Here is a 15424-nt window from a genome sequence, read left to right as displayed (position 1 = left end):
AAGCATAAGGTAATAAAAATTCAACCCATGTAGAGTTCTAAAAGGAAAAAGTCTCCCACTTACTTTCCTATCATCTAGTCCCTTTTAACTAACCATTGTGAAAAATTCCTTGAGTGACCTTCCAGAAACAAAAACTGAAGGCATATTCCTGCACAGATATATAAGTATGTTTATGCCTGTGTGTGCAAACATTTTAAAATTTTATTCCAAAGAAATAAAACCATACCCCTACAGGCCAAATTACATTTTTCTCTTAAAAGTACATTTTTGAAATCTTTCCGCGTGACTACAGTAATGGAAGCTTTATAAATAGGGGAACTTTGTCATTTTACCACTGTATCTCCAATGCCTGGAACAAGAGTCTCACAAACTTTTCCTTCAAAAAAAATTTGTTAGATATTGGATGAATAAATCAGTAAATACACAGTGACTTAACTCTTTTGAGCAGATGCATAATATTATATTGTTTAAATGTACCAGAAATCATTTAAACTGTCTGCTACTGATGAACATTTTGTACCATTTAAACATTTCTGAATATATCTATCCAAGATAATACTTAACAATGCAATAGTTCAGTCGACTGAATTTTTAATTTTGATAGCTCTTGTCAAATAATCCCCCTAAGAGGTTGCATCGATTTATTCATTACAATTTTGATTCTTGAGCAAACCTCAAAACCTAAAAGTTGGCTACAGAAACCCACATTCCTAGAAACTACATATTTTTTCATCTATAGTCTTTTAAATTGAAACTTGGTCAGATGGGATCTTAAAAACTGAAAGTCCTTTAGGCTTTGCTGAGCAATAAGGACATCTTTTTTCTCAGTGACAAAGTACTTCAACTGGTCAAATTTTGGAACAGGGCCAAAAATTCACAGCTAACTGCTTTCTTTGTATATTCTAATAATAAAATATAATTCTATCATTGCCTCTTCCGTAAAAAAAAAGTTCACTAACTGGGCCCTTGTTAAATACAAATAGTGATTCAATAACGAGTAGTTAGCATCAAGAAAGCATAAAAAGGAAACAGGTAATTCTCTTGTAGTGGTGCTTGAAATTCTATCACTCTGGCTCTCACAGGGAAACCACTGTCTACTGACTTTAAAATAAGAAAAGTAACGTATATGCAGAAAGAAGGTTTATTCACATTAACATTCATGAAGGCTGAGCAGCTGAAGTCCTACACATCAAGCAGGGAATATATCCTTTGTCTACTGATGAGAAAATGTCTCAGTGATAAATGGTTACAGACGGGGGTGTCACAAGGGCAACAGCCCACAGAACAGCTCTGACAACTTCTTTTTTTCTGTCTTCTTTCCCTGCCGTTCTTTTTGTAGTATCGTGGAGCTCAGTGCCTATCCCCTTAAATAAAAGAAAAATATTGCAATGCAGAATTCCTAACCTTTGCTGAGGCACTTTTCAGAAAACCAAAAACAAACGCTTTGAAAACAATTTAAAAACAAAACTTCAAAAGCTTCATGATGAATAAATATTCAGACACTCTGAAAATAAAAGTGCTTCCAGCCCTGCACCCCGCCTGTTTGGACTTACAGTGGATATTATTGTTAAAACTTAGCATGGTCGTCAAAGGGCAACGTCCATAACGTCAACATTGGGAGACACATTAGAGGGACCATTAAAACGCTTTACACTGGTTTACATAAATGCAAACATGTTATCATGTTGTTTAGCAAATCTGGTGAGAAAAATATATATGAAGTTATAAGTTCGTTATTTAATAAGCTATCTTATTGATTCTAATAGTAACTATCAAGGACTTTCAACTAATTTTCTTAACCAGATTTAGTTCGCAGACGGCCTTGTCTCACAAAAAATAGGAAGCCTGAGAGCCAGGGCTCCAGGAGCAGACACTTCCGCGGGCCTGACACTAGATGGCTCACTTTTTTCACCGATACACAAAAGGCCTGCAACAAATGCCCCTGAGCCCAGCCTCCCCATCTTAAGGTTTCTTTACAGGATTCTGCCTCTTTTGCAGCAGCCTGGAGGCTTTGGCATGAAAAGGTAATAATCGCAGTATAATATTCTGAAACAGGGATGTCAACACTGCTTTTGAGGTGTCCTTCCCCACCCTACACAAACCTCCAGACGTAGAGCAAGATAAACGCTCTAGAGCTCCACGACAAACCCTCAGCACCATCCCCTCCTCAGTCTTTTCCAGACGGTCTTTGCCAGCGGGACAAAGACTCAACCACTACGTCGCCCAGGGTCGCGAGGTTGGCCAGCGGTCGCTGCCCGCAGAGTCCGCCAACGGGACGTGAGGGGCTGGGTCGAAGGGCAAGAGTCGGGGGCGAGGTTGGAAATCCGACCCGCCCCCGGACTTCGAAGGAGTCCCTGCGCCTGCGTGCCGGGGAAAGCCCTGGGTTCGGAGTTCGCCCTCGCGCTCGCATCCTCCTCCTCCTCCCGCTCCCTTCCCACCCCTTCCCACCTCCTTCCTCCTTCTACCCCTCCCTTCCCACCTCCCCCCCCCCCCTCCCACCACTACCTCCTCCTCCTCGTCCTCCCACTTGACGCGATGACGCACGACAGGTTTGCGGACGTGGCGGCCGCGCACGGTCAGGAAGGCGGGGACGTTGGAGGCGGCGGTGGCGGCGGACTGGGGCTGCCGAAAACGGATCGTCTGCCATGAATTTGTCGAGATTCGCAGTGGCGACAGCTGGCCCGGCAGCCGTCTTCTTGTTGCGAGCCCCCTGCTGACAGGACAGGTAAAGATGGCGGCCGCAGGGGGGCGCGCTCGCCTCGGCCGGCGGGGGTGGGCCCCGGATGCGCCCCAACCCCAGGCCGGGCGGAGGCCGCGGCGGACAGCGCGGCGAGGCGGCTGCGCGGGGTTTGGATTCTAGCCTACAGGGGATCCCCGGGACACCTTGGAGACCAGGCCCGCCCAAACTCCTGGGTAGATAGTCCGGGAAACTGAGGCCCAGCGTCAGGACTTCTACCAGCTTGACTCCCAGGACAATGCATTTCCCATCCAAACGCTACATTTCTTCCATATCCTTATGTTGGTATTGAACGTTCGCTGACGGCATCCAAGTGTGCTGGTGTGGCGTAAGAATTCTCGGTGGGGATAAAAGGAAAAGGAAAGCCAGACGTGTGGAATGGAGAGGTAGAGAAGTTAGGTTTTTAAAAACGGAATTGGCCCTGGTGAATGTGGTCCTTGTGATTCTGTCCCAATGCTGAACCTTCTTGCACTCTGTAGCCCTTTCCGTGCTTAAAGAATGGTCCAGTCGACACACCCAACGGCATTCATTTATTATACCCTACGAAGGTGTCTGGGAAACCATTTTTAGTGACAAACTGAGTTGATGAATGCTTTAACACTGTATCCATTGGGTAATTACTTTTTGTGGTCCCTTGGTTGTCTATGTGACATGCAGGATTGTTTCTGTTTTCTGAAGAGGGAATTTCGTGTGTGTTTCCTGGCGCTAAGAATTAACAGAGGGGAAGAGAATTGAGCCAGATGACTTGAATACTATGTATTTGCTGATTTCTAAATAGTTGGCTCAGATAATTATCTGCCTCGGTGAGAGTCCAGCTTTTCACAAGCAATTCCTGATTATTCAGAAACAAAATACCCAGTATTCTGCTGCCTGCATTTCATTACAAAGGGGGAGTGGAGAGACTGTGAGACAGGTGTTCTGGACTTTAAATATTATTTAGCAATATGTCTTGGAAGGGAATGGGTATAAATATCTAAAATGGCTTTTGGGCATTTCTCAGTGATTTTCAGTTAGCTATACTAACCCAGTTTTTGGGAATTTAAGGACATTATCACCGAGGACAAGTATAAAGGACAGCATAACTAGGTCAGTATAGCCACATGTAAATAACGTCATATTAGTGATTCTTAACACTTTTTTTTGATCATGGACCCCACTGGACCTCTTTGAAGAATATGAAAACAATAAATATTCTCCCCAGAAAAATGTAGATCTGTGTTCACAGACACCCCCCAGAAATAAACTGTTAGCCATTTAGGTGAAGATGAGCTAAACTTTTTCATCTTATTTTTGAGAATTAAAAATAAAGCATCTTAGTCACTTTTTAGAGACCTATTCATTGAAGAAACAGGTGTGATCATGACTTCAAAACTGCTTTTAAGATGTACAATGTGGGTAGCTTTCTTTAGTTAGGTAGCTGTCAAGTTTGGAATCCTAGTTCTTGGTAATAAGTAATGTAAAATAATGTAGCTATTATTTACTGTGTTAGCTAAATAGGAACCCTTGAGTTTTAAAGCATTACAGTGGTGTCATAGAGCAGAAAGAGAAACTTTTTCAAGAGTTGGATTCAATTATCTGAAATAGTTCTAAAGAATTTTATAAGTATGTGCCTACATAGAGAATAAAATAATATTGTCATCCAGCTAACAAATGAGGACCTTGTCATTGGTATCTGGTTCTGTTTTTCTGTTTTACTTGGTACTCATCTTACTTTGCTCCTCCATTGTATTCTAAACTGAACTGAGTACTTTTTGAGACATGTTGCCTTGGCTTCCTGACAGAGCACATCAGTGGTTTCTTCCTCTGGACACTTCCATCTTCTTGGCAGGCTGATTTTCCTCCACCCACATACTAAATGTTGGGTTTTTTCAAGACTCAATCTTAAGCCTTCTTTTATTCTGTGCTCTCTCCCTAGGAAATCTTGTCCACACCCATAGCTTCAATTTCACCTATATGTAGATGAGTCATAAAATTATACCTGTAACTAATACTTTTACTCTGATTTGACAATACAGCCTGCTTGTCTCCTTGAAATTCCTTTTTGCTGTCTTACAGGAATTTATAATCGGTTTCTCCCCTACAAGCCCGTTTCTATATGGTAAAGAAGGGCACCACAGTCTATTCAGTTATGCAAATCAGAAATTGTGGAGTGATTCTTAACTTCATCCCTCTCACTCTTCATATTTAAGCCACATTTGTAAGTCCTAAATATTTTATCTCTGAAATGCCTCTTATAACTTGTCTTCTTGTCTTTCACAACAACAAATGAAAGCACTCTACTGTCCTCTTCTTATGTGGACTTTTAATATGAAATTAAAGTGTGAATGTGAAGTTAGTTTTATATGTTCTTGTTTTTGTTCATTTTTAATAAGAACAGATCAACTTGATGAAGATGAGTGAAGAGTGAGTATTCAAGAAAACAGTATTCATTGGGGCGTTTTTAAACTTATGTCAGCTCTCAGCTAGTCTTAATTTTTTTTTTTTAAGTATAAATGAATAACTTAAAATTTGTACTATCTTTTTGGGCCATAAATGAGTTTGATGAGGACTCTTGACTTAATCTGGGTGAAAAGGTTCCTGGGAAGAAAAATCCCTAGTAGAAAACAAAATTATGACCTGGCTTAGAAGAAGCTATAGAAGGTATATATTGTACAAAATATGCATACTGAAATCCATGAAGTTGGGGAGCTAGGTGAGTAGTACAAAACATATTTCATTCCCACATGAATTTAAGATGCATGATAAGCCAAACAGCTGTGGATTCATAAAAGTATTGTGTGTGCATGTATATATAAAACATACTTTGATTTTGTCAGAACTATAAATTGTACATATGGTCACAGGTTTTTAAAGCAAAATTGAGAATTATATCCTTAATTTTTTTTCACATAGTTGGAATAAGGGGAACTTAACTTTTGACCTAAAAAAAAAATTATAGCAATTTGCAGTTGTTAAAATGTAATTATCCCCCATGTTTTGTTATATGTGGTCTATTAGAATGACTTACTTCTTCCACCTGTTATACTGTCTCCACTGCCAAATATGTTCATTGTTCTTCAGCAAAATTTGCACTTCAGTTTTTAAATAACTGAAATCATTCTTTTATAAAAGAAAAAGCCTAGGCTACCATGAATGTAAGATGCATGTAAATCAGTCATATGGATCAGCTACATTCCAAAGTTTTCTCTGCTCTATTTTATTTACTTATTTTGCAGATTTTTGATATTATGGCAGGGAGGAAGCAGAATTTTAGCTTTCCTCTTCCAGGGATTCAGTTGAGTGGACAAGTACATGCATTCGGAAATTGTACAGACAATGATATGAAAGAGGAGGATGCTGAAATGTATGAGCTTCGATCCAGAGGAAGAGAAAAGGTCCGAAGAAGTACGTCAAGAGATAGACTTGATGACATTATAGTATTAACAAAAGATATACAGGAAGGAGATACTTTAAATGCAATAGCACTTCAGTATTGTTGTACGGTAAGTTTTACTTTAATTTTGCATAATGCAGCCCAAAATAAATTATTTTTTCATTTGCCCCAATTGAAATAAATTCCTTGTTCTTTTATCTTATCCCTTCCTTTATTCCCTTTTGTGCTTTTTTCTTCTCTCCATAGAAATCTATCATGTTGGTGGATGTTAATTTTTTAAAATTTTAAGTGAATACCTAAATTTTTATTTCTAAATCCATGATTCTAATATTGAGTATTGAAAAACACCCCAATATGTTAACTTTTTCTTTCATCAGGTTGTAAGAGAATGTAGAAATATGTAAGGAAAAAAAAATCTCCCCAATTTCCTGCGTTAAACAGTGTCAATACTTTGGTGTATTACTTTCCATACCTTTTTTATGTGTGTATGTGCTGTTTTTTTGTGCTATTAAACATACATACACACAGATAAATTTTCTGCACCCATATATTATACATATTATATATGTTAATATTTAGGGAGGGAGTTAGTTTTTGTGTTTTTAAAATTTATTTATGCATATTGTGCTACAAATTTCTTTTTCATTTTGTAGTATTTCATGGACATCCCTCATTGGCATAGATCTGATTATTTTAAATAGCTATATAATGGTCCATAATATGGATGTATCATAATTAAGCTATTTCCCTACTCACACAGTCAGGATTTTCTTGGCATTTTACATTGTGCAATGAGTATCATTGCTGTGATGATTGTCATGACCATATCTTTTAATGAGGGTACCTTTATTTCTGGGAGATAAGATTCCCAGAATTGGGATTGCTACTTCAAAGGGATGTTGTATTTTAAATTTTAATAGATATTAAACTCTGTATCTTTAAACCAATTTTATATCTGTATTTTGTCTATTTTGAGTCCTTAGCAGAGGAATCTGTTGGCATTTAGCACACTGATATGGAAATGGTTTAGAATATTGATTTTCAAACTCTATTCTCATATTCCCAAAAGAATTTTGAAATCTACATTCGTTGTTGTGCATTTTAAGTGAATTTAAGTATTTCTTAATAACTTTAAGTAGTTATAAAGAATATAATTTCCAGATTGTTGTCCATATTGACATTTAAAAGTAACATTGTTAGACACTCTTTAAACGTGTCCTCTGAATTCTACAACTGGGATTTGCTACCTGAAATCATCGATTTTTTAAACTATGCATATTATGCTTTTTTTAAAGCAGGAAATTTTATTTCAGCCCTTTTTCTCATCCATCCATATTTTCATACCCCTCGCAAATTTTTTTTTCAAAATGTAAAATATTTTTATACTTGAAAGCTCTTTCCTGATCACGACACATTTCTCTGCAATATAAATATATATGTATATTTATTTGAATTATTTTTTAGTTTCCTGTGGCCCTGAAGTCCTGTGTAATTTTTGTTTCTGGGTAGAATAATTGTTGCAGTTATTCACAATTGCTCAAAACAAATATATTTCAAATTTTGACTTTACAAACTTAATAAACAAAAAAGTTTATTGAAATATATTTCTTGAGGAGGTGAGAGTAACTGAGATTTTTGTTTTGGAGCAGCTTGCTCACTTATCTGTGAAAGGATATTATTTACCAGAGTAGCCCAAAGTTTGACATCATTTTTTCTTTGTTTCTTCCCCATTCATTTTTATAAATGAAAACACAGAAAAACCTTATTCACATAAACAGAGTAGATGGCAAATGAAAATTATGCCATAGTGTAAGCGATTTATTTATACTTACAAGGTATATGAAAAAATTTTATCATCAAAATTATTTTTAATGATCCAGCAGGTAATAATTAAGAGATTTGAAAAACACTTTACTTGCAACAGGTTTTGTTATCTACTCACTAATGTCATTCATTTTCTCATTTTCTGTGAAGTACACCTAACAATTTTACTAAGTCTTAGTAAATGATAATTCTTGTAATCTATTAGTTTTTTCATTTAGAGACACTTTGTTTAACCCAGTGAACTCAAAAAATCAAAATAGTGTGAATTTCAGTATGTCCTTGCAATGTAATTTTTCTAAATAAAATGTTTTTATAACATACTTTATATTTGTGTGAAAATCTTACATATTGTACTTTCTCAATTAATCAATGTATGCCCAAAAACAGTCGCTTATTAAATCAGAAAACATCTGATTTAATGCATCATTTTTTAATGCAAATAAACATGTGAATACATGTTTTACAGAGAAATAAAACCACTGAGAAATAAATTACAGTGTGTCTTATAAGGTAGGTGATGAAAATTAATCAACACTTTAAAATGAGAGGCAAAGCTAAAAACATTAAATCCAAGAAAAGAATGTGTTCTACTAGTTTTATTAGAGAAAGACATTAGCTGCCCTTTCGTGAAATTGGAAAATTTTCTTAAATGGGAAATTTGAAATGCCATCTGAATGATTAAAAATTGAGATGAAAAGAAGAGAAATTCAGGCAAATGAGGGATGTGGAGATTTCATGGAGGAAATAAGGTAAACAACAGAGTTTTAGTAGGTATTTCAGAAATGCATGGTGCACATTGGGATGAAGTGCTTTGAGACAGTAGAAAGAAAAGTTTGCTGCATAAAGTAAGAGAATACTCACTGTAAGGTTTTAGGAAGAGTGAGGCAAAATGGTGAAGACTGCTGCTGATTTGGAGGGGTTCCAATAAAGAGGTAGGTTATTGCCATAATTCAGATGAAGATGATTAAGGCTTGGATGAAAATATTTGTGGTAAGGACAGAGAAGAAATTGATAGGAAATGTATTTAAGGGAAATAACAGGATGTGCAGCTGATTTCTTATCTGAAGTGAACAATGAAAGGAGACTAGCCTAACTTAAGAGGCAAGAAGGCATTGGCCACAGTAGGGGAAGGATGATAAAGTTATGGAGTTAAGAATAACAGTGCTTGCTTTTGTGAAGACCTCAATTAGTAAAAAAGATTAACATTACAGAAGGATTTATCATTTTTAAAGTACTGTATGTAGTGCTGTATTTCACTTGTAAATATTCAGTATTAGGAATGATTTAAAATCTATTATAAAATGGTGATAGGAATTAAAAGTTCAAGGTTGAAATCCTAAAAGCAACCAAGAAAATTAGCAGAAGTGGATATTTGGAGAAATGGGTAATAAACCTTGGAAGCCTAGTTCAGGAAGAGTATTGAGTAATTAGTTATTGTTAAGAATATAAAATACCAAGCATTCAAAGAGAATGGGGTCAGGCTTTGTGTCTTGTTGATGATTCTTCATTTGTTTTCGGAAAAAAAAATAGTAAAATGAAAAGCACCCTTTCTATCTCACCTCCTAGTTATTCAGTTTTCTCCTGCCCCCATACACATATACTCCAAGGAAGCTGATTTTGCCAATATGACCATCTTCAGTCTTCATTGGACTGGATCACTCATCAGCATTTGATCCTGTTCACAACTTTCTCCTAGAAACTCTTTGCTTGACCTTGATTCTGAAGGTTTTTGGTTTTCCTACTATTTAACAAAAAACTAACATTAATATAATACATACTATGTATTATATACTTTGTAAGCATTTTATGTACATTTTAATTCATTAGTCTTCACATCAACCCTATAAAGTAGGTAGTTAATTACTGTTATTTTACAGATACGGAAACTAGCACAGAGGTTAGACAACTTGCCCCATATAACAGGGCTAGAAAATGTCAGGAGCCATGCTTCAAGCTCAAAGTCTGTGCTCTTAGCCACTATCATATATTGCCTTCCTGACTACACTTTCTTAATCTCCTTTGTGCATTTTGAAACATACCCCTTGAATGTTGATGTTCCTTGAGGATCTTCACTATTTCAGCTTTTTCTCCCCAGTCTATTTCTAGTGAATCTATTTACTCTTGTGACTTTACCATTTTTGCTAATAATCTGAAAATACTTCTCTCTAGCCAAGATCATTCTTCTGCGTTTCAGACATATTATCTACAACTACCTACTGGACATCTTCTACTTGCATATCTCATAAACACCTCAAACCCAACATGTCTACAAACTGCTTATCCTTTTCTTACCTTTTTTCAGCGAATGGCATCATTATCCATCGAATTGACCAAAGAAAAAACCAAATTTTCACACTAGACTCACTCTCCTCTCTGATATCAGTCAGGTGTTAAATGATCAGGGCTTAGATGAAGGCATCATAAGGGATGATGAATGGGACTAATAACTTAAAGGTGGTGGGAGAGCCTGACATGTCAATTGGTAAATCCCTGCTTCTTAACAATGGCAGGTGGTTAAGGATGTACATATATTATATATGAAAGCTTATAAAAATGACTGATTTTGAGGTTAGTTAAATGATGCATTTAAACAGAAGTCTGGAATTACTTCAGGAAACAACCAAAAGGGAATAAATTACTATATATTATCAATTTGAAGGTATATGTTTCCCCCACACACACATAAATCTCAGAAATTGGAATGATGACATCTTCATTAATACTTAATGGATTTCCTCCCCTGGCCCTACCCCTTAGGATAAAATTAAAAGATAATGATGCATCTTTAGATAAAATATAGTAGCTTTGTTGAGTAAATTGACATTTGCTTATATGCCAATTGCCAAATTGAAAGAAGGAATGTAAGAATCTGTAATCCTTCCTCCACAGCTTGTTAACAAGCAGTACTAGTGTGGTATTTGTGCATGATACACAACGGAAATGGCGAAGGATCCTAGCATGTCGATGGATAGCTAGGATTAATTAGGTTTAATAATATATGTATGATATTAAAAAGTAATTTTTTTTTGACTATGTACCTCATAAAGACAAAAAATTTTTAAAAATAAAAAAATAATAAATTTATCAGGGGAAAAAAAAAGTAATTGGTGATATCCTAAGACTGGTAGGTTAAAAGTGGTATAGAACTATTACCCAGCAATAAAATCAAATCTCTCTGGGTGCGGTAACTTAATTCTAAAGTTAAACTCACCTTTTTTTTTTCTCTCCAAAATAACTGAAATGATTGAATATTGTACCTATCTTAATTTGGAGTTCAGTTGAATGTTGTTTTTTTTTTTTTTTTTTTTTTTTTACAGGTAGCAGATATCAAGAGGGTTAACAACCTCATCAGCGATCAAGACTTTTTTGCCCTTAGATGTATAAAAATTCCAGTAAAAAAGTTTAGTTCCTTGACTGAAACACTTTATCCTCCAAAAGGAAGACAGGCTTCACGGCCTTCACCTGTTCAATATGCTCCAGAACAGGAAGTTTTGTCAACTGAATGTCTGTCTTCCAGTGAGTCAGCTGGTAGCTTTTTAAAAGAAGTAGACCGAGACATAGAACAAATAGTAAAATGTACAGACACCAAAAGAGAGAACCTTAACGAAGTGGTGTCTGCCTTAACAGCACAACAGATACGTTTTGAACCTGATAACAAAAACACTCACCGGAAGGATCCCTATTATGGAGCAGACTGGGGAATAGGTTGGTGGACAGCTGTAGTAATAATGTTGATAGTTGGTATAATAACGCCAGTATTTTATTTGCTGTATTATGAAATTTTAGCTAAAGTGGATGTTAGTCACCATTCAACGGTGGATTCTTCACATTTGCATTCAGGAATCACACCCCCATCACAGCAGAGAGAAGTGGAAAATGGAATTGTTCCAACTAAAGAAATAAACTTTGGCCAACAAGATGATCATAAATTATATAGTCAAGAATCTCAGTCACCTGCTACTCAACATAAAGCTTAGCAATTAGCTCATAATCACAATGTTAGCGATCACTTGGGCATTTGGAATGCAGTCTATTAATTGTATTCAGTAACCACTTTAAAAGCAGTATTTAGGGAGAGTGAAGATTTGCTGTGTGTTTTTCTTCAACTTTTTTTTTTTGAGCCATTTACAAGTGGATTGTGTATAAAAATCCCTAAACTTGCTAGTTGTTGATGTTGAGAGTAGTCAGTCCATAATTTCTGTTGTATCATTGCTTTAAGAAATTAAATATGTGTTTAGGAAGTTCTTAACTTGAAAAGTGCATTATTTTTCTTACTCAAGACTGTTATGTTTAAATTTTATTTTTTAAGCAATTATTTTATGGCTTAAGTTTATTAATTAAGCGGTATGAATGATAGAATTAGATGTTTGCAACTGAAGAAAATTTACTACATGAACCATCAAAATTAGTTGCGAAAAAGTTGAACTCAAATTACTTATGATGGTACGTACTTAATATTTCATTTTGAAACCTTTTAAAAACACATTTACATGTTATGAAAACATAAATAGAAACAGAAATGGGAAAGTAATGTGTAATTTCTTTAATAGAGACTAAGAAAGTCCCCAAAATAATAGGTTACAGTTGGGCAGTTGCCATTTGGTCACTAACACACTGGAATAGTTAAAAATGAATGCTTTCTTTCCTAGACAGACCTCTCTCTCTCTTCTATTTTTAAAAGGATTCTATTTGCCTCTAATGTATATCTCTTTTTTTGATATTTTAAAGCACTTTTGTAATTTCTTGATGAAAAGTATGATATATGTACAAATTGGCATTATTTAGGAAACCCTTACATACTGTGATAAATTGCTGTGATACATGTGTCACATGCCTTAATTACATTTAATGCCTTAAAATATTACTTCATGTAAGTTAACATTTTTTGAATTAAAATTATGCATTACTTCATATGGTCAAATCCAATTCATTACATAGTATGAATTCATATCCACCTTCACTGTCAAGCACAAGTTAATGTGGGCCAAGTCTATTGCAGAAAATGGCTCGTTTAAACAAAAACAAGGATAAAAGAGGGTTTTTAGCAATAGCAGACAAAATTGCCTTATTTATTGATCCCTTAATTTCTTTATTTTTCAAAGAGAAAATGTCCCATTTAGACTGTTGATTCTGAACGGTAGTATCAAATTGAAGAATGGAGACCAAAGGTTTAGGTATTGACCTGAAAGGGCTTGCGATTACAGCTTTATTGTAGATTTGTTAAGGATGAGCCAGTCAGGCTAAATAAGCATTTCTGTACTGATTCTATCATTTAATTTATTAAAGTATGTTTTTTAAAAAATATAATCAAAATGATGCAATGGAAGCAAGATTTGTAGGACTCTGGATTGCCTATGTTTTGTACAATAAAGTGTGTACTTTAAGATACTTAATACTATCTCATTTTCTGGGCATTGCCAAATTTTTAATGTTTTGACTTAGAGCGGTCCTTTTATATCTTGAACTCCAATTTTAATACAAAATGGGTTGACTAATATATATGGTAAGTGGGTTTTTATGTACCATAAGGAGCAAAGCATCATAGAGAGGACAAAGAAGTCAAGCATTAAAGCCCTTGCAAAGTTTAGAGGACCAGAGACTGTTATAAAACCATGTCAGAAAAGTAGCAAATTGATTCTTTGAGTGAATCTTTCAGTTAAAATTTTTAAAACTGTTTTAGTGTGCCTTGGACATCCTGAAAACAGGTGTATAATCTTTCTAAACTATATTCAGTGTTAACTAGGTCAGTATTTATCAAGCCTGCTGAAAAATTAAGTTTTAAGGAAGAAAGTACAGTTTATTTTAGGAAAGAACAGGCTAGAAGTCCTTTGAATAACTTTGTTTATATCAGATTGATGAAGAGTCTATGATTCCTTTTGGCTAATGGTACTTCAAAATTGTGTTGGAGAGGTCTGATTTCCAAAGTAACTTTTTTTTTTTTTAACGAAGTACTGGGGATTGAACCTAGGACCTTGTACGTGGGAAGCAGGCACTCAACCACTGAGTTGCATTTGTTCCCCAGTGAGAGTTGGTTTTTTCATCGTTTGTTTTTAGGAAGTCCCGAGTATTGAAACTCGCCCCTCCTGCATGGAAAGCAGGTGCTCAACCACTGAGCTACACACGCTCCCTAAAATCTGTAATTTTTAGAACAGATTCCTTTTTTAATCTAGGCAGACATGGTTATGGTTGTTTTAAACTAATGGATTTCATTTGAATTATTTTTTTTCATCCCCTCCATTGGAATTATGGGATTCATGTCTTCATTAAATCACGTATTTCTACAAAAGATAGATTAAAAAGGGGTATAGAGTCTGCTAACCACATTAGGAATTAGAAAGAAGACTGTAATGTTAAAGTAATTCCTGCGGAGGACTTTGTGGTCCTCAAAAGCTGCTGTTTTTCTGGGCTCTACCTGCTTTTTTAATGGCCTCAAGAGTTCTTTAAATGAACCATTACTTAGTAATTATTTTTTTAACTTGTCTACTTCTAAAATTACCTAATTGGGAATAGGAAGGATAGAGATAAGAGTTTCAGAAATATGAAGAATCCAGGCAAAATTATAAAGCATAGAGGTGGAATTTTTTTGTCTGCATTTAGGTGGTGCATTACGATAAGAATCATTCTTATTTTAAATTACAATAATGTTGCTCAGGAAATCATTATTTTTCTTCCATGAATGTACATATTGTACTCTTAGATCACAGAAATATCTGAATGCTATATTCTTTTTATGTATGCAAATACTATAAATCTTTTGTATAATGTATTTTATACAAATGCAAACTGTAATTATACAACATTGTTAGCATGTTCATCTGTAAAACTTGTTTTTGAAACTTTTTGCCCCTTATTTTCCATATTTTAAAAGATCTGTAAATGTAATAAAGTTTCTATTTTATTATTCAATTTAAAATGGAAGCTGGTGAATTTAATTGAATAAAGCAAATCTTTTCTCCTATACTTTCAAACTATTTGACCTAGATACACTATGTGAGCTAGATTAAATCTCTGAAGGCTTACTATTTCAGATTTCCCACTTGTTATATTGAAACAAACCCAGTGAATTCTAAAATTTAGATAAATGTTATTTGGGCTGAGGAAGAAGACCTGGTGAGGCATGGTCCATGACTTCCTTAATGCAAGCCTTGGATCAAGATCATATAACAATATGCTCTATATGTAAGTTTTAGTTTATTATCATGAAAAAAAGACTTTGACCTACAAAAATACTAACTTTTAAAAAATTACCAGTAGCAGAAAGAACTGAGGAAGGTCTTATTCATTTTTTTTAAAATGTATTTACAGTTTTTTATAAAAAAAAGATTTCATGAACTCTAGTGCCTGCCTTTACCTACATTAAGGCAAAGCCATTAACACTGTATATTTGAAGGTGGTGAGGAAAGGAAAGTTAACCTGATCTTCTGAATTTCTTAGCATTCTCTAGTATGTAGTGTCCATGACACTTATTATACCAATAGTACCTGCTTACC

At 35.2% G+C, this 15424-nt stretch overlaps 1 protein-coding gene across 2 annotated transcripts; it reads left to right on the top strand.

Moving 5' to 3' along the window:
* The first annotated feature begins 2356 nt into the window (after positions 1-2356).
* On the top strand, positions 2357-14847 carry LYSMD3 (LysM domain containing 3). 2 transcript variants are annotated; one of them, XM_023592338.3, is made up of 4 exons: positions 2357-2725; positions 4793-4934; positions 5953-6219; positions 11252-14847. In XM_023592338.3, exons 3-4 carry the CDS (start codon positions 5965-5967, stop codon positions 11909-11911), a joined length of 915 nt encoding a protein of 304 aa, XP_023448106.1. In that variant the 5' UTR covers positions 2357-2725; positions 4793-4934; positions 5953-5964; the 3' UTR covers positions 11912-14847. The 2 variants fall into 2 exon arrangements, with proteins under 2 accessions (XP_023448106.1, XP_004470690.1); XM_004470633.3 differs by lacking the exon at positions 4793-4934 and having other exon boundaries at positions 2521-2725.
* The last annotated feature ends 577 nt before the right edge of the window (positions 14848-15424 follow it).

This window comes from Dasypus novemcinctus, chromosome 2 (assembly GCF_030445035.2).
Source record: "Dasypus novemcinctus isolate mDasNov1 chromosome 2, mDasNov1.1.hap2, whole genome shotgun sequence".
Lineage (NCBI taxonomy): Eukaryota > Metazoa > Chordata > Mammalia > Cingulata > Dasypodidae > Dasypus > Dasypus novemcinctus.
This window is presented reverse-complemented; position numbering and strand designations above follow the sequence as displayed.